The 18,405-nt window shown below is 44.9% G+C and overlaps 1 protein-coding gene across 6 annotated transcripts in view; it reads left to right on the top strand.

Moving 5' to 3' along the window:
* The window catches only part of UBR4 (ubiquitin protein ligase E3 component n-recognin 4), a 66,431-nt gene that overhangs the window by 44,794 nt on the left and 3,232 nt on the right, over positions 1 to 18,405 (top strand). For 4 of the 6 annotated variants that reach the window (XM_015882451.2, XM_015882450.2, XM_015882448.2 and 1 more), the window contains 28 exons: positions 479 to 604; positions 782 to 910; positions 1,190 to 1,533; positions 1,743 to 1,833; positions 2,202 to 2,286; positions 2,424 to 2,551; positions 2,785 to 2,917; positions 3,128 to 3,285; positions 3,584 to 3,693; positions 4,169 to 4,310; positions 5,100 to 5,181; positions 6,080 to 6,253; positions 6,443 to 6,564; positions 6,912 to 7,109; positions 7,216 to 7,296; positions 8,958 to 9,045; positions 9,386 to 9,513; positions 9,743 to 9,850; positions 10,002 to 10,121; positions 10,800 to 10,990; positions 11,315 to 11,488; positions 12,026 to 12,125; positions 12,453 to 12,671; positions 12,939 to 13,052; positions 13,326 to 13,468; positions 13,753 to 13,878; positions 14,361 to 14,555; positions 15,570 to 15,794. In XM_015882451.2, coding sequence (XP_015737937.1) covers positions 479 to 604; positions 782 to 910; positions 1,190 to 1,533; positions 1,743 to 1,833; positions 2,202 to 2,286; positions 2,424 to 2,551; positions 2,785 to 2,917; positions 3,128 to 3,285; positions 3,584 to 3,693; positions 4,169 to 4,310; positions 5,100 to 5,181; positions 6,080 to 6,253; positions 6,443 to 6,564; positions 6,912 to 7,109; positions 7,216 to 7,296; positions 8,958 to 9,045; positions 9,386 to 9,513; positions 9,743 to 9,850; positions 10,002 to 10,121; positions 10,800 to 10,990; positions 11,315 to 11,488; positions 12,026 to 12,125; positions 12,453 to 12,671; positions 12,939 to 13,052; positions 13,326 to 13,468; positions 13,753 to 13,878; positions 14,361 to 14,555; positions 15,570 to 15,794 — 4,034 coding nt within the window. The remainder of the gene's footprint in view (positions 1 to 478; positions 605 to 781; positions 911 to 1,189; positions 1,534 to 1,742; positions 1,834 to 2,201; positions 2,287 to 2,423; positions 2,552 to 2,784; positions 2,918 to 3,127; positions 3,286 to 3,583; positions 3,694 to 4,168; positions 4,311 to 5,099; positions 5,182 to 6,079; positions 6,254 to 6,442; positions 6,565 to 6,911; positions 7,110 to 7,215; positions 7,297 to 8,957; positions 9,046 to 9,385; positions 9,514 to 9,742; positions 9,851 to 10,001; positions 10,122 to 10,799; positions 10,991 to 11,314; positions 11,489 to 12,025; positions 12,126 to 12,452; positions 12,672 to 12,938; positions 13,053 to 13,325; positions 13,469 to 13,752; positions 13,879 to 14,360; positions 14,556 to 15,569; positions 15,795 to 18,405) is intronic. The other 2 variants (XM_015882452.2, XM_015882447.2) reach the window with 1 other exon arrangement.

Here is an 18,405-nt window from a genome sequence, read left to right as displayed (position 1 = left end):
TTCTATGCTTTTTACTGACGAATGCATTTTCTTTGATTCTGGTGATCTCTCAAAATCCTCATTCTCGTCTTTGGCATTTTGAGAAGTATGGAATGCAATCCCTTATTTACTCTCTTCATCCGCTAAGTAGATCATTCTTCAAAGACATTATTCAGTGCTTTGCATACATACTAGCTATCTAGCACTGCATCTCTTTGTCTTGCTGTGCAATTTGGGTTGTGCTGTACACATTAGCATCCCATCTCTGGAGTCCTGCTAATGAAAGAGGAACCCATTGCAGTACATGCAGTGTCCGTGTGGCCTGTCACAAAGTCTAAGTGTGCAGATTACAGTGTTGCACAGTGGATACTTGTGGAAGAAGTAAAGCTCACACTTTTCAGTAACATAAGAAGTGGGAAAACTTGGAGGTGTAGCTCAGTAGAATTAGAAATCCTGTCTGAACATAAACCAAAAGTTTCCTTTCTTCTTTTATTCTTAGGCAGTAACAAACATCAACACTCTCTTGGACAAAGCTGACAGAGTGTATCACCAGCTGATGGGACATCGACCGCAGCTGGAAAACCTTCTGTGCAAAGTGAATGAAGCAGCTCCTGAAAAGCCCCAGGTAACAAAGGACAAATGGATTTTGCACAGAAAAACCCTTGTAGGAGGCAGGCGGGACATTGGCTTTTATATTGCCAAGGACAGCTGGAGACCCTTGCCTCAGATGCTGTTCTGTAGTGGTTATTTTTTGTGTGTAGCTTCCATGTGTTGATGCCTTTTATTTTCCTCTCTGTTCCAGGATGAATCTGGTAGTAGTGGAGGGATTAGTTCTACCTCAGCTAGTGTGAACAGATACATACTGCAGTTAGCCCAGGAGTACTGTGGGGACTGCAAGAACTCATTTGATGAACTTTCCAAAATCATCCAGGTACGATGAGCTTTGATTTATATTTGGGTCATGTGTTTCTTTCTGCTTCTAATGTGGACAATGAGCCTTAAAACAGAGCAGATAACTGGGACTTAGGCTGACATTTCTAATTAATGTCCCAGGTCTGCCATTGACATGAGAGAGAGTTTTATGAAAACATATGAAAATATATGAAACATAATGTATGTCCATGAAGTGTACAGTGCAAGTAATCTGTAAGTAGGTTTAGTGACTGTGTACTGCTTCACAACTTTCATTTCTCCTTTCTTGTGTTTCCAGAAAGTATTTGCCTCTCGGAAGGAGCTCCTGGAGTATGACCTTCAACAGAGGGAGGCAGCAACAAAGTCCTCACGGACCACTGTCCAACCCACATTCACTGCCAGCCAGTACCGTGCCTTGTCTGTTCTAGGCTGTGGCCACACGTCGTCAACGAAGTGTTACGGCTGTGCCTCAGCTGTCACTGAACACTGCATAACGTTGCTTCGGGCTTTGGCAACTAACTCTGCCATCAGGCATATCCTTGTGTCCCAGGGCCTTATCCGAGAGCTGTTTGACTACAACTTGCGGCGGGGTGCAGCCACCATGAGGGAGGAGGTCCGTCAGCTCATGTGCCTTCTGACCAGGTATGGTTTGATCCAGTGCTCATAGCCCTCTCCTAGTAAAAGCAGAATTGGGAAGGTGTAGCTGTGTAGGGGAGAGATCTAACATCAGCAAACAGTAGACCGTAACTGCTTGCTGTACCTTTGTCATCAGCTATGCTGAAATCCCAGGAGCTCTTGGTATTCAGTAGGAGCACAGCATAGCAGCATTCTCTTTTTCCTTCTGGCATTAGGGACAATCCAGAAGCCACGCAGCAGATGAATGATTTAATCATCGGGAAGGTTTCTGCAGCTCTGAAGGGACACTGGGCAAATCCAGACTTGGTGAGTGACTCCAGTGCTTTCTTTGTTTTTTTTCTGACCCTCTTCAGCTTCTGGTTTATTCCAGTCATTACATTTTCTCTGTTATCATAATCTGTCTGTGATACATAAGGTGTCTTGATAGGAATTAAGGTAAAGTACAACATCACATGATAGTAACATGCCTGAGTTTCCTCAGGCTGTTCTATAGGCCTTAGCTGTTGTTTACAGCTCAGCTTGCAGCTCTCTCCGGCAGACTGCCTGTCATCTCAATTAGGGATGGGACTAAGATGTACTTGGATCGATGTGTTTTAAAGCTGTATTTTTAAATATCAGAAGGCAAAAGGGAATCCTTTGTCACCTTTTTAAGCTTTTGCATGTCTCTCTTACAGGCTAGCAGTCTCCAGTATGAGATGTTGCTGCTCACAGACTCCATCTCAAAGGAAGACAGCTGCTGGGAGCTCCGACTACGCTGTGGTGAGTTGAAAGAGCTAGAAGTAAAAGCTTTATTTTAAACGCTATGCCCAGGTCCAAGCACTTCTGAGGTGCTGTACAGAGCTGTGGAGGGGTCCCCACGTGCAGATCTTGGTGGCATGAGCATGTCTCTCTTTCAGCTCTCAGCCTCTTTCTGATGGCAGTGAACATAAAGACTCCAGTGGTTGTTGAAAACATCACCCTCATGTGCCTGCGCATTCTTCAAAAGCTGATCAAACCACCTGCTCCAACCAGCAAGAAAAACAAGGTATTGCCTTAGAATTGGAGTAAAGTATCTGAAAATGAGCTGATTAGAGTCTGCTTTTTAGGGGTAAGCTCTTGGTACATCCAGCAGTTTTGTGGAGTCAAGTACATCTGACTCATATTTTTAAATACAGCTATAATTCTGATAAAGGCAATATTGGTTGGCTGCTCCATGACTGTGATTTAGCTGCAGTTTGTGGCTTTGTCAGGAATCACAGAGCTGCTTTTGTCTGCTAGGATGTGCCTGCAGATGCACTCACCACTGTGAAGCCTTACAGCAATGAAATCCATGCACAAGCTCAACTGTGGCTCAAGAGGGACCCCAAAGCATCGTATGAAGCTTGGAAAAAGTGCCTCCCTGCCAGAGGTAGTTGTGTGTTTTTTAGCTGTGAAAGAACATGCATGTATTTCTGTTACGTTGGCTCCTATCCCTGCCATCTGATACCATCTTCACACTTAACCATGCCATCTGTGGAGATGGCAGCAGTGACCTTTCTAAGCTGCACTGCTCAGCTTCTGAGCAGAAAACACACTATGCCCGAAGATAAACATTTCTCTTGAGCTGTGTTCAATATTGCAGGTGTAGATGCCAATGGGAAACCTCCCAGCAAAGCAGAACTTCACCAACTCTATTTGTCAGAAAAATATGTCTGGAAATGGAAGCAGTTTATGAGTCGTCGTGGGAAGAGGACTTGTCCACTGGATCTCAAGCTGGGACACAACAATTGGCTGCGACAGGTAAACATGGGTGAAAGCTCCAGTGTGATGTATTGGCCTGTCAGCACCATGGGTCACAGTTAACCACCAGGGAATGTTGGTAGTTTGCCATCATTTACATGCTGTGTGGATGAGTGCATGGTATAAATGTTTTGATGTAGAACATCGTGTAGGCATTCTCTTAGAATGAAGTCTTTAGAAGAACAAATGAACGCTGCCATCAAGTCACCAAACTGTCCCAATGTGCGCTGGCTAATGAGGTATCCCTGGTTTATCTCCGCACATCAAGTGATACCTTATGTTAATGCTTTTGCTTTAGGTGCTGTTTACTCCAGCCACTCAAGCCGCAAGGCAGGCTGCGTGTACCATTGTGGAAGCTCTGGCTACCATCCCCAGCCGCAAACAACAGGTCCTTGATCTCCTTACGAGGTATTTCCATGATGCCACACTTGGCAGCTCCTGGATTATTTTTCTCTTAATTCCCGTGAGAATCACTCCCTTCTTCTTTTATCACCTCCGCCTATAGTATACTTCTGATTGACATCTTGTTTTGTGCTGGGTTCTTAAATTTAATTAGCTTGGTGGATAGTGTTTTAGGAAAGACTTTTTTTGTTGCTTGGCATTCTGTATTTTCCAGAGGTAAGCAGATGATATTCAGCTGCGTGGACATAATTTTCCTGGTCTCTTAGACAGCAAGATAACAGGGGAAACTCTCTTCTAACTAACATGACATAACTTAGCACAAGTGACAGTGTTATCACAGTTGGTCACCATCTTTTTTTGGATGAAGTATCACTTTAGCAGTGATTAACGAATACTGGTAATGCTGCTAGTGAGGAAGAACAGAGAGTGAGGGGGACTTGTTGCTGAGTGTTGGTTGTCAGCATGTGCTTCTCTTTACCAGCTACCTGGATGAGCTGAGCATTGCTGGCGAATGTGCTGCTGAGTACCTGGCACTGTACCAGAAACTCATCAAACCTGCCCACTGGAAAGTCTACCTGGCAGCCAGAGGCGTTCTGCCCTATATTGGCAGCCTCATCACCAAGGTATGGGCATGTTTGGAGGAAGTAAATTGTAGCAGAAAGCTTGTCCCAGACCCTTCAATCTGTCTGGCTTTTGTGTTTTCAAACCTTCATCTCTTTGTTCAGTTGCTGACCACTGCCAGGTTTATGAATTTCACACTTCTACCCTGTCATCTCAACAGAAACAGCTGCAGTGGTTTTAGCCCCAGCAGTAGCAGGCCTCTGTGTAAACTGCCTGGTACATGATTATCTGTTAGGTGCACAGCTGTGCTAAAGGGTATAAATATTGCTCCCCTGACTTGGCATGAGGTCCAAGCTGAAAGCTGTCTTAGCTGCCAGGCTGGACTCTGAAAGCTCTTCATGACAAGGGAAGATTAGGTGTGCTACAATTCCTTGAACATGAATTTACAGCCTGTTGGAGAGGAAACACATTTAAATTGCATTTGTCAGAGAGTGAGGTCTTAGTGTTTAGCTGTTGTGTAGTGCTCACAGCTGCACCCCAAAGAAGGTGACAGATTCAGTGGGGGTGGTGGGTCCATCATGGAGGGCCCCTAGAGCAAAGCAATGCTAATAGTCATGAGGTGAGTACAGGGAGAATGTAAAGGAGGAGATTTGGATTGTTTTTTCTCTCCTCTTCCTTCTTACTGCTTCAGTGCAGTTGTAGTTTCTCTGTGGTTGACTCTGTTCTTTTACTATGTTCCTCTGCACCCCACGAGTCAATGTATGTTAGGTTTCAGTCTGTTAGACGCTCACAAGCTCATCAGCATTGACATTGCAGCTCGTTGTCCTAATGGACTTGTTAATTATTTTCAGGAAATAGCTCGCTTACTTGCCTTGGAGGAAGCAACACTCAGCACTGATTTGCAGCAAGGATATGCCTTGAAGAGTCTCACAGGTATTTGGTGGTATCAATGCAATTCTTGCAGTAGGATTGGAGGCAGGATGATCATCCTTCTATCACAGCATATAATGAAATTTCTGAGAAGTGATTCAATGTTCTTCAGCTGTCAGCATTGGATTTTTGCCATCAGTTCAACATTCAGTCCCAAAGTAGACTTTCCTTTATCTTTTGTGGTCAGTTTCAGTATGCAGTTACCTGAACTGTGGTAACGTATCATGAGCAAACTTTGTCATAATCACTTTTCTCCTTTGTACTTATTGACCACTATGATTCCTGGGGCCGCTACTGTTTGTTTCTCACTTAATGTATCATAGCTTTTCATTTTTCAATCTCCTGATGTATGCTTTTTTCCACTCCCCTTTTCTTGGAAATGGGAGTGTTTTATAATAACTAGGTTGTTCTTTTTTCTATCCTCCTGCACATTCTTCAGAAATGAATGGACTAACTCATAAAGCGTGGCTTCTGGCCAGAAAAAGCATGTTGATAAATGTAATGGGAAAGAATCAAAATGTCCACTGATTCCTTTCTTTGCTGTATTAACAAGGAGTGTGGTGATGTAATTGATGAGTCGCTTTGTCAGAGGCAACTTCAGCATTGGAAGGGGAGCAGCCATTTGCTTCTGAAGTATCTCACAAGAGAAAAATCTCTGTGTACCTTTTCCTCATTTCCACATGGTATAATTTAGAGACAGCTCTTGCAGGCCAAGATTTTTGCTTCCAACCATTCAGTTCATAGGCTTGAGTTTTAAACCACAAACTGACAAGGGGAGTTGGAATAAGACAGTTCATCACGCTGTATTATATTATTCTGCCCAGTTTGCTGGCCACATGAAATTCAGAGCCAGCAAACCAAATTCTCTTCCCCTCTTCCTGAATATCTCATTGCTTTGTAGGCCTTCTCTCTTCCTTTGTGGAGGTGGAGTCCATCAAACGACACTTCAAAAGCCGCCTGGTGGGTACTGTCCTGAATGGGTACCTGTGTTTGAGGAAGTTAGTAGTACAGAGAACAAAGCTGATCGATGAAACCCAGGACATGCTGCTGGAGATGCTGGAAGATATGACAACAGGTAAAGCCACCTTGGTTCCATGAATACAGGCTCTGGATCAAGTAAGATGAAAAGCAGATAGTTACAGCCACATGAAGAGCTTCTCTCTAAGAGACTTCTATAGCGAGTTGTTGCTGGCTTTTTTAATGGCTTGGTCTCCAGTTTTATATTGACTCTTGTGTCTTTTGTAATACTTGTGTTTCTTGGCAGGCACAGAATCTGAAACCAAAGCGTTTATGGCAGTGTGTATAGAGACTGCAAAACGTTACAGCCTCGATGACTACAGGACTCCTGTTTTCATCTTTGAGAGATTGTGCAGTATTATCTATCCTGTAAGTATACAGATGGCCACAGCATGATGTATGGAATCAGAAGTGCTAGTATATTGTCAAAAAACAATAGCCTATGATAATGATTTACTGTGAGCCAATGTAAAACAGGCCCATTTGGGGAATTTAATATTGAGGTTTCCTGCTTTGGCATGCAATACAAAGCAGTATTGCTTTGTCTTCAGGAATTTGTTAACTAAGTGATGTGTGTGTGTAAAGCAGGATACTCCAGTGATGGAAGCACTTTATGTTTAAGGGACATCCTGCTAATTGCTACCATAAGAATGTAAGAATAGGAATGTGACTTGGAGAAAACTCCTTTACCCTGCCTCTGCTCTGTTGTTCTTTAGGAGGAGAATGAAGTAACTGAGTTCTTTGTAACACTGGAGAAAGATCCTCAGCAGGAAGACTTCTTGCAGGGCAGAATGCCAGGAAATCCCTATAGCAGTAATGAGCCTGGCATTGGGCCGCTCATGAGGGACATCAAGAACAAAATCTGTCAGGACTGTGACCTGGTAGCTCTGCTGGAGGATGACAGTGGAATGGAGGTGAGAATGCACAAGTGTGGATTTCTTGCACAAATGTGTGGGGACATTTCCAGGCAGCTGTGGTGTTGTGGGCTTGTTCTAGATCTATTATTTTTCTCTCTTTCAGCTTTTGGTGAACAATAAGATCATCAGTTTGGATCTGCCTGTGGCTGAGGTCTACAAGAAGGTGTGGTGTCCTACTAATGAGGTATGTGTTATCCTCATATGTGTGTACATTAACAGCACAAAGCACTTATCCTTGATATCAAGAACAGATAAATCACAAGTCGGTATTCATTTCCTGACAAAGAATTTCTTCACATAATTGCTCAGCACCTGTTTTGCTCTATTTGGATAGACTGTTAGTCAGTTCTGCAACATAAGTGATTTAAAAGCACATCATGCTGACCCAGGTGAGTGTGTTGAACTTACCTGTGCAGTATGTCAGGTACCTGATCTGCCTTCTTGAGTGACTAACTTTCTTACCTTCCTTTAGGGAAGGGTCTGAGCTTTGTGTCACTTCCTTTCAAAGCACATTTCACACTCCGTATGCACATGGCAGCTTACTGCGTGCTTGCAGTCTGAGGCACCTGATTGCTCCATCAGTCTGCACTTCAGGGATGAGCCCAAATTATTTATGCACAGAGAGCATCTGACATATCTCCATATTGCTTTGCATTTTTGTTCAGCTTGAACAGGGGAATGAGATGCCAGTCTCAACCACTGAGGTCCTGCTTGAACTTGAGTGCAGTCCCAAAGGGAAATGAGGGCACCCATGGCACACATTGCCCCAGCCCACGTGCCCTCTCTGAGCAGCACCCAGAGCTCTTCTCTTCTGAGATGCAGCGCTGGCAGGGAGAGGCAGAGTGTGCTCAGCTTTACTGTCACCAAGCAGCTTTCATCTGTCGTCCTTTGTGAGCACCTCTGCAAAGCACTTCTGGAGTGGCAGCTTGTGTTCCCTAGGAAATAGACAGGCTCACAAGAAAGCAACCTCAGGCCCCTTTTTGTTTCTCTTGTCTCTTGCTGGCTTTTTTTTGTTCATCTGCCATTTTACCAGGGCCCCTGTGGTGTTAATTGCTGGTCTCTAGCGTGGCCTTTGAGCAGATCTTCCCCCCGGGGCTTTCCCCGTGCTTATGTATTTGCTGTGACATTAAGCACTGCTTATTCCACATTAGGCTTAGCGCGCTCTCTGACAGGTTTTCTCTCACAAGGTCTCCTGCTCCCAAATCTGGGATTTTTCTTTTCTGCTTTTTATTCAGACCTATGGATTAAAATGGAAAGTGTAGCGATATGCAGTCAATATTTCCAGCTGGAAAACTCATCCTTTCCCAGGGCAGAAGCACGGCCTGGTAGTGGGTTTGGTTGTATCGCTGTAATAACATCCCACCTTACTTAAAAGCACGTTAAATTGGCTTTTGCTGCTCCTCTTCCATTTTCCATCACTGCGGATTTTATCTGCTTGAAAGCATTCATCCAATTAGCTTTTCTTGCTTCATTGCCTGTGCCCTGTATTTCCCAGGTATGCTGTGAATACCCTCAGAGAAGTTGCTGTGAAAAGCAGATGCTTCCCGAGAGATGAACACGTTTTCCTTACCTGCATCTTTCACTGGTGCTCAAGGAAACCATTGGAGGAGACATAAGGAGGAGTCTGTTTATTACGGGCTGTCTGTCTAACTTAGCAGACAGACAGATGAGTGATTGAGGTTTTTGTAGGTAGTAGCTTTGCTGTTTTCCTAATTCATCTCAGAAAGGGGAGAATGAGGCAGTGAAAGATTTCTCCCTGTTACTATCAGCTGTCAGGTCAAGTCAAGGCTGTGTATATGCATGTTCCCAGAAGCACAGTTCCTATAATGCTCTCCTTTCTTGCAGGGGGAGCCAATGAGGATCATCTACCGCATGCGAGGGTTACTAGGAGATGCAACTGAGGAATTCATCGAGTCTCTCGACTCCACCACCGGTAATGCACTTGTCTCCTGAAAGCTGGGATTAGATTTGAAGTCTGAAGTTCTCTGCAGAGCAGTGACACTATTTATCCCCACAGCTTACAGTTGATTGACGTTCCTTTTGCTGCCTTTACCTGCTTCACCTAGTGTGGAGGAGGATTTTAACAGCACTTCAACTCTGTGCTTTATAGACACAAACACTGGTGTGGCACGTGGCTGTTCTGCCTGGCCCTCCTTCATGTTCCTGCTCATAAGCCTTTTCAGATTTGACACAGTCAATGTGACTTGAACTGTTGGTAAATGTACACTACTGTGCTCTGGTTTTGCCTTCATGATCTGTCTCTGTTCCTGTAGATGAAGAGGAGGATGAGGAAGAAGTCTACAAGATGGCAGGTGTCATGGCGCAGTGTGGAGGCTTGGAGTGCATGCTCAACAGGCTGACTGGTATTAAGGACTTCAAGCAAGGCCGGCACCTCCTCACTGTGAGTCTCAGTTTCTCTTCTTAGAAGATACAACCAGGGTCATGGCTGGGGCCCTGGACAGCCTGAGCAACAGCCAGCCACAGCAGGGATGGGAACTGTCTTTAAGGCCATTTCCAACCCAATCATTCTGTTTCTATAATCATTCTCTACTGTTCAGTGCTTTTAGTTTCAGCAAAACCCCAGTGCTCGTTTTGAAGGTACCCTAGGGAGCACATTCTGTGTTTTGTAGGTGCTGCTAAAACTGTTCAGTTACTGCGTGAAGGTGAAAATAAATCGTCAGCAGTTGGTCAAGCCAGAGATGAACACTTTGAATGTCATGCTGGGAACTCTCAACTTGGTAAGGACATCCTGGACTTCCATGAAGTGCTTTCTTATGGACTCCAGTGAATTTACACTACCTCTCAACCATCATGCTTATTTATGACAACTGCAAGAGATCTTAAGTGCTGCTGGGTTGCTGTTTCAGTAACTGCTGCTGTCTTCTCCAGGCTCTGGTGGCTGAGCAAGAAAGTAAGGACAGTGGAGGTGCAGCTGTGGCAGAACAAGTGCTCAGTATAATGGAAATAATACTGGATGAATCCAATGCAGAACCTCTGAGTGAGGACAAGGTGAGTGCCTGGGGCTTACTGCACAAATGGAAATGTTGACTGGGATTCAAGGCTGGTGAGGATCTTCTTACAGGGATGCTGAGCTTCGGGAGCTGCAGAGGTGTGCTAAATGGGAGCCTAACCCTTGTTACGCTTGCTGGCATGTCTTAGCAGGCCTCAAAGGTAGGGCAGGAGGAACCAAAAGCACTGCAAAGCTTATTTGGGATGATTCTTGCACAGTCCAGGTGGGGGTTAATAAGCACTGCTTGGATCCCTTCCCTGGTGCTTTGGGCCACAGGGCAATAAAAGGCAAGAAAAGACGCGGCTCTGCCTTGTTTTGTCAAGTGTTTTTGTACCTACTGAAAACATGCTTGGTTTTACAGCTAATTGAGGATAAGAGCTGTATCTCAAGTACATCAAGAGTGAAGAGTTTTTTTTTCTCATTGTTTGAAACTATTGCTTTATAGGAATCTGCCTTCCTTTGGGCTGGGATTATTAGACTAGAAAATCATAGTAGGTAGAAAAAGTTAGATGTCAGCTTGGGGAGTTTTGCAACTATTCCATAAGCTGTTTGGAAATGAGGATGGATCTTCTTGCTTCATCCGGGGTCTAGAAATCTAATCCTTCAAAACTGGGTTCCCTTGAAGGATGTTGATTTATTCCTGAACATAAATCATGCTTTTTTTTTTCCCTTTGCAGGGTAACCTCCTCCTAACTGGTGACAAAGATCAGCTGGTGATGTTGCTCGACCAGATTAACAGCACCTTTGTCCGTTCCAATCTCAGCGTCCTGCAGGGGCTGTTACGCATCATCCCTTACTTGTCCTTTGGGGAAATGGAGAAAATGCAGATCCTGGTGGATCGGTTTAAGCCCTACTGTAACTTTGATAAGTATGTTGTCATATTTCAACTAAAAACATGTGAAATCAAATACATTGATAGATCTATACCTTACTGATGCTTACTTCAGTGTAACACAAAGCCTCAGAGATTCCTAGTACATTAGCTTGATTTCCCATTTATTTTCTTAGCCATTTAAACAAAATTTAAATAAATAATGGTGCTTTAAAGTACTTTCTGAGATGACAGGGATCTGAGTTGGATTTTGAGTCTCTTATTTGGAGTAAGTACATTCCTTCAATAATAAATGTAATGAGAATTACAGGCAGAGATTCTTGAAGAACCTCCAAGTCACCCTTTGTTTTCCTCTTTCAGGTACGATGAGGAGCATAGTGGAGATGATAAAGTTTTCCTAGATTGCTTCTGTAAAATAGCAGCAGGAATAAAAAACAACAGCAATGGCCATCAGCTGAAAGATCTCATCCTCCAGAAGGGGATTACACAGAACGCCCTTGACTACATGAAAAAACACATTCCCAGTGCAAAGAAGTAAGAGTCACTACTTAATGAGCGTGATAATGTGAGACACCTTTGTCTCATTTCTTCAGTGCCAAATGCAGTGATCTTCCAGGACAGCTATTAACAAGTCCACCTTCTGAAGCATTTAGACTTGATACTGTCTAAATCTGAGATGCAGAGAATCCAATGAGAAAATATTGCTGTAGAGAGAGGCTAAAAAGCCTGCAGTCATCCCATTTGATACCCATCACAACAGAGTATCATAGTGCCAGTTTTTTTTCTGCCTGTTCCTTACCTGTGACACTGGAACAGAGCTTTTGCTGCTGCTGCACAGCTCACAAACATAAATCCCAAGGCTAAGAGTTGACAGTCTGGCTATTAACGTGCACAACATGGAAGTGTGAGTGTGAATGTCAGTTCATTAATTAATAGAGAAGGGGCACAGGGGGAGGGGTGCTTGTCTTGCCTGCAGCCTGTGCTCTGCAAGCTGTGCAGCTGGCTGACTGCCAGTGGCCTTTTTGGAATGGGTGACTGCCCTTCAGCTGCTGCCTCTTTTTCTCTGTGCAGTCTGGATGCAGACATATGGAAGAAATTCTTATCTCGACCTGCGCTTCCTTTTATCCTGCGCCTGCTCCGAGGACTTGCCACGCAGCACCCTGCTACACAGGTAAGGAGACCACATTCAAAGCTGAGCTGAGCATGACTGGCTTGGTACGCTGCTTTTTGTGGTCATAGCTAAGCAGGTGTTTCTACAGTATTTGACTCTATGCTTTTTGTTGGGCTTGGAGAGGGACAGTATCATAGTGATGGCCAGTGCAGAGGCTACTTGTACATGGTTTTAAGTCTCAGAGTCCATAATGTAGGAATAAATGAAGTCAAAACATTCTTCTAGATCAGTGCTTCTGGTCAGCTGTGATGAGTGGGATCAAAAAGAAGGGTCAGCATTGCATGCACCCTTTTTCTGAAGAAGGTGCTGTGTTTCAATGTCTGCCAGGTGCTGATAGGTACAGACTCCATTACCAACCTGCACAAGCTCGAGCAGGTGTCGAGTGATGAAGGGATTGGGACGTTAGCAGAGAATCTTCTGGAGGCACTGAGGGAACATCCAGAGGTGAATAAGAAGATCGATGCTGCCCGGAAGGAGACACGGGCAGAGAAGAAGCGTATGGCCATGGCAATGAGACAGAAGGCCCTGGGCACGCTGGGGATGACGGTAATGTCTGTTTGCACCGACGACAACTGGTGATCTAATGGGCTTTTATTTGTGTCCTGCTAAAACTGCCACATGAGGAATTGTGTAAAATGATTTATTGACAAATATTGCAGAGCTGAAGCCCACGGATTGCTTGGTGCTGCTGGGAGAGTAAATACGGTTGCTAATAGCAAGCTGGGAATAGGGTTGGGCATTCCTATTACAGTGGTGGGGATGGTGCAGTTCTTTATTGTCTTTTTGACCTGCTCAAGTTGTTTTCTTTGCCAGACGAATGAGAAGGGTCAGGTGGTGACCAAGACTGCACTGCTTAAGCAGATGGAGGAGCTCATAGAAGAACCAGGCCTGACTTGCTGCATCTGCCGGGAAGGATACAAGTTTCAGGTATAGCACAATATGTTTACAAAGCACTCTCACCACCTGAGGGGGACTCAGCATCCAGCTTCACAGGGCTGAGTGCATTGGTTCTGGGAGGTCAGGAAGTCCCAGGTTTGGTTCTTGGAGTCTAAAGGTGGTTGGGAAGTGGAAACTTCCATTGAGAGCTGGGGAAAAAATGCACTCAGTGCAAGTTTTTGAACTCAGTGCAGTGTCAGAATGGCACAAAGTGTGAACTGTTCCAAATATGGATGATCTCTAACATAGCTGTTGTCATTGCAGCCTACAAAGGTCCTAGGTATCTATACTTTCACCAAGCGTGTTGCACTAGAGGAGTTTGAAAACAAGCCCCGAAAGCAGCAGGGGTACAGCACAGTCTCTCATTTCAACATTGTCCATTACGACTGTCACCTTGCAGCTGTACGGTACGTTCTGATGATAAGCAGAGTTGTGGTGCTTGATGTTACTTTCTGAGCTTGCATATGGGCACGGCACTTGGCCTTATAATGTGTTTGCTTAGGAATTTGTCACTTTGCAGCCTGCAGACAGCCACGTTCTTCTCTTTTGCAGTTTGCTTTCTTGTGCTAAATGGAAGTCAGGCCTGTAGTTTGTAGTTTAAACTATGGAACTGCCAAGTTGTTCGTGGTTCCTTTGAAAGAATCTTGCATGTTTCTAACTTGCCTGTGTATGGCTTGCTCTCTCAATACAGACTCGCTCGTGGCCGTGAAGAGTGGGAGAGTGCAGCCCTACAAAATGCCAACACCAAGTGTAATGGGCTCCTGCCAGTCTGGGGACCTCATGTGCCAGAGTCTGCTTTTGCTACTTGCTTAGCACGGTGAGTAGTTGTCACTTCTCATGGTGTTTTGCATTTGAGTTAGGCGAGACCAACAGAATCCTTTTGTAGATCTCCATATCTCAGTGCTAATGAATTACAATGTCCTGGCCACTTATCTAGAATGCTTGTAGATTGATCATCCTGTTGTCCATATTCTGGTTCACTTTGTGAAGGGCTTTTAGAAGTTATATTAGAAATGAGGAGTTGTAACTTCTCTAATGCTTTTCAGCCAAGGAGCTGTATCCCAAGCCCTGGACATAGGAAAATAGTATTGCTGTGTGTAAATGTGTATGCACATGGAGTTGGATTGGCTGGAGTAAGTTCAGAGCCTCTCTTTGCATCTTCATATTCTGTTTCTTCCATAGAGCTTTGCTTTGACATGATTGCTCACATTCTAACTTATTCATAGTGTGGAAGAAAAAACTTTATTGAAAAGCCTTTAGAGACTCTTAATCCAATGACACTTCACTGCTGTTTTTCAGACACAACACTTACCTCCAAGAATGCACAGGGCAGCGGGAGCCCACCTACCAGCTCAATGTCCATGACATTAAACTGCTGTTCCTGCGTTTTGCTATGGAGCAATCGTTCAGCGTAGATACTGGAGGAGGAGGAAGGGAGAGTAACATACACCTCATTCCTTACATCATCCACACGGTGCTCTACGTCCTCAACACGTCAGTATCAGTTTTATGCCTTTTATTTCTGCAGTTAGATATTGAAAGGTAATATTAATGGGAAGAGGCTGTAAGTGTTGATACACGTGCCTCTTAAACTGAGGTCGTTCCAAATGGAGTGCAGTGAAATCTCTGCCGCCTGGAACTAATCAGCATTTTGGCTGTAATGCAATTTGCCTGTTGTTTTTAATATCTATCTCCAGATCCTTGTACTATTGTTTTTCTGAGTCTCTCGAGAGGGAAATAAATGAAACTATTCTTTTCATCTTGTAAGGCTGCTTAGTGGCACCAGCGAGCCCAGCACCCGCTGTGTGGCTGTTGTATAAAAATGCATTATGTCCTTTCCAGACACAGTTTTTGGTACTAAATGTAGAAAATAAAGAGCTACTAGTTGGCTACCAGCTGCATTATATAGCAAATGTGGGGTATGCAGAACGCTCAGACATAGCTTTATCTGCTAGGGATACTGATTGGTACCTCCTGATGGGGAGGATGCAGCAGTGAGCTGTGATAAAGGGGCTGCACATCTTCATAGGTGTCTATATAGCTCTTCTGAAGAGAGCAGAGCAGAGAAGGGAGATAAATATACATGCACATGTATAAAATATGGAAGCTTACAGTAAGCACTCCACCTTTTTGGTTTCAAATTGGCCTGTATCTCCTCCTTGATTGCTTTTGCAGCAGATGAATTACACGGATCGATCCTGAGATCTGGCTGTAGGAACAGTCGTGCTTAGAGTCAGTTGGGCAGAGGTTCAACCCAACACATGGGATTCTTGGCCTGACTTTTTCCCCTAACAAAAGGAAAAATAGCTTTACAGTATTAATGTCTTCCTGGGGCAATGCCAGCTGCCTTGCAGACCTCTCATACTTATGCAGCTCCAGGGAAATGAGTTTGTTAGGCTTGCATGCTTCACTATGAGCAAATACAGACTCAAGCACTGGATGAATTTGGGAAGCAGCAAACAGCATGCAAGAACCAGAACAATTGCTAAAGCTTTTCTTGTGTTTCAGAACGCGAGCAACGTCGAGGGAGGAGAAAAACCTCCAGAGCTTCATGGAGCACCCCAGGGAGAAGTGGCTGGAGAGTGCCTATGAGGTGGATGGGCCCCATTACTACACCGTGCTGGCGTTGCACATCTCACCCCCTGAGAAGTGGAAAGCCATGCGAGTGGAGATCCTCAAGCGGCTCCTGGTGACCTCCCACGCCAGGGTGGTGTCACCAGGGGGAGCCAGCAGGTCAGCCACCAACAGCTCCTCCTTCCTATTATTGCCTGAGCCACATGGGGCAGCTTGTGGGGACCTGAGGAAGTGAACATGAGTATTTTAGAATGGCAGTTGTTAACCATTTCTTTGTAGCTCTGTGTTCAGCGTTGCAGAGGTGTGATTTTGGGGGTGGATCTGTCTGCTGATCATAAAGTCATTAAGGTTGGAAAAAAAACCCAGGTTATCTTGTCCATCACTACCATGCCCACTCATAGAACCACCAGAATCAGAGTCATTAGGCTTGGAGGGGACTGGGCTTGTTTAGCTTGGAGAAGAGAGGGCCCCAGGGAGACCTCATTGTGGCCTTCCAGTATTTGAAGGGAGCATATAAACAGGAGGGGGAAAGGCTGTTTACGAGGATGGATAGTGATAGGACAAGGGGGAATGGTTTTAAACTGAGACAGGGGAGGTTTAGGTTGGGTATTAGGAGGAAGTTTTTCACCCAGAGGGTGGTGACGCACTGGAACAGGTTGCCCAAGGAGGCTGTGGATGCCCCATCCCTGCAGACATTCAAGGCCAGGCTGGATGTAGCTCTGGGCAGCCTGGGCTGCTGGTTGGTGACCCTGCACACAGCAGGGGGTTGGAGCTGGATGATCATTGTGGGCCTTTGCAGCCCAGGCCATTCTATGATTCTGTGAAAAGACCATTAAAATTGCCCAGTCCAACCCCAGCCCATCCCCACCATGCCCAGTAAGCTGTGTTCCCCAGTGCCACATCTCTGTTCCTTCAACACCTCCATGGACAGTGACTGTACCACCACCCTGGGCAGCCTACCCCAATGCATCACTGCTCCTTTAGAGAAGACATTTTTCCTAGTAAAACTTCCTGCGCTTCCCTTTGTAAAAAGGCTCCTTCTGTTCTCTTTGTGATCAGTACAACAGCTTCCTTAAATAGACAAATAGAAATAGAAATCAAATGCCATTGCTTTCCAAAAAGAAAAGAATCAATAGCAGCTGTCAGGCACTTGAGATGTACGAGAATAAGTGGCTCTGCTGCCTGACAAAAGGAAATATTTCCAGAGCAGGAAGGGGAATTCCAGTTTCTGAAAAGATGATTTTAAATAGCTGTCATAATTAGGAATGCATTCATTATTATTCTAAGTCATCTTACGGGGCATTCTTACTCTGATGACATTAATTACGTGTTTGATAAAGTCATTACATTGCAGTTACATATAACACAGCGTGCATCAATGCTATTAGAGGCATCAAAAGAGCTTCCTTGCCCTTAAAGGGGCTATTGTATTGATTGCTGCGTTACTTTCTGCTGTTCCAGCTCAGCCTGCTCCCTGCTTGGCTCCCATTCCTCTGCCTGAGTGCTGGGAAGGGGGAGCAGCAGTTACAGGAGATGCTATCTTGGAGGGTTGCTTGCTCATGCTTTCATGTGGTCTGCAGAAGAGATGGGTGAAGCAAAGCCCCTGTGTGGGTTTGCTGGTGTTCTTGGAAACCCTCCATGCGTGGTGTTGTTTCTTTCCAAACTTATCTCCAGGCACGTAGGCAATAAAAGCAGATTGAAGTGGAAGGAACCACCAGCAGCTCCACAGTCTGTGGGATTGCAAGGGAGAATGCTCAGAAATAGCTCTTGGGAATTATGTCAAGGTTTATTCAAGGGCTTTCTTTAATCTCTGCAGACTAAGAGAGCACAAAGCCTTCCACTGATAACACCAGTTCTGATTTCCAAGGTCTCGGCTTATTTATTCTTGTGGGAAGTCAGGAGGAGGGTGGTGGATGTCCAAACTCCACAGATAAGTGCCAGTATCTCAGTGGTGAGGGAGCTTGTGTCTGTAACAACAGTGAGATACGTCTGCATGCAGTAGATTAAAATTAGCATTCCCTGTTAGAAGCAGTGCAGAGCGTTAGTGGGAACGCTGCTGTTCACAGCACTTTGGAATGCTGAATAGAAACAGGGACCCACTTCCACTCTTGCTGTGGCAGAGATGCAGGAGAGTTGCTATAGCAACTATCAGTGCATCTGAAAGCAGCTGAGCATCACCTCCAGCTCCCAAAAAGGGCCAGGAAATCTCATTAAGGAGGATGCAGAGAACACTGTGCTAAATGAAGGTGGCAAATGGTGCCCATGCCCTGTGTGCAGGTGGTGTAACCTCAGCACCCTTTCTGTGCTGTTGTGTATGAAACAGATCTGGGGAGAACCTTGTCAAAAATGTGGGATTAATGAATTCTGACAGATTATACCCCATTTATCCTCCCCAAATGAGGATAAGATGGTTTGGTGGGCATGGAGGTGATGGGTCAGTGGTTGGACTTGATGATCTTAGTGGTCTTTCCCGACCTTCCTGATTCTATGGCTCACATTAATGACCAGGTAGCAGTATTACATGGAGGAGCTGCTCCAGAAGGAACCTACCCAGACTGACCCTACAAGGGCCTTTTAGTTTTCAATTAAAGGAGCAGACAGCAATTAGATCAAAACCAGGCACATGAAAAGAAACTCTGGCTTGCAGTATTCAGGAGCCTAGAATTAGCCTCGCTTTACATTACTCTTCTTCCCATGCAAACTTAGTCACCTTTACTAATTGCTTTGCCTTCAAATAATTAAGCCTAGCTGCCACCCAGCAGCGTATTGC

The sequence above is a fragment of the Coturnix japonica genome, chromosome 21, assembly GCF_001577835.2.
Source record: "Coturnix japonica isolate 7356 chromosome 21, Coturnix japonica 2.1, whole genome shotgun sequence".
Classification (NCBI taxonomy): domain Eukaryota; kingdom Metazoa; phylum Chordata; class Aves; order Galliformes; family Phasianidae; genus Coturnix; species Coturnix japonica.
The sequence above is the reverse complement of the archived record's forward strand: the minus strand, read 5'-3'. Positions and strand labels throughout refer to the sequence as shown.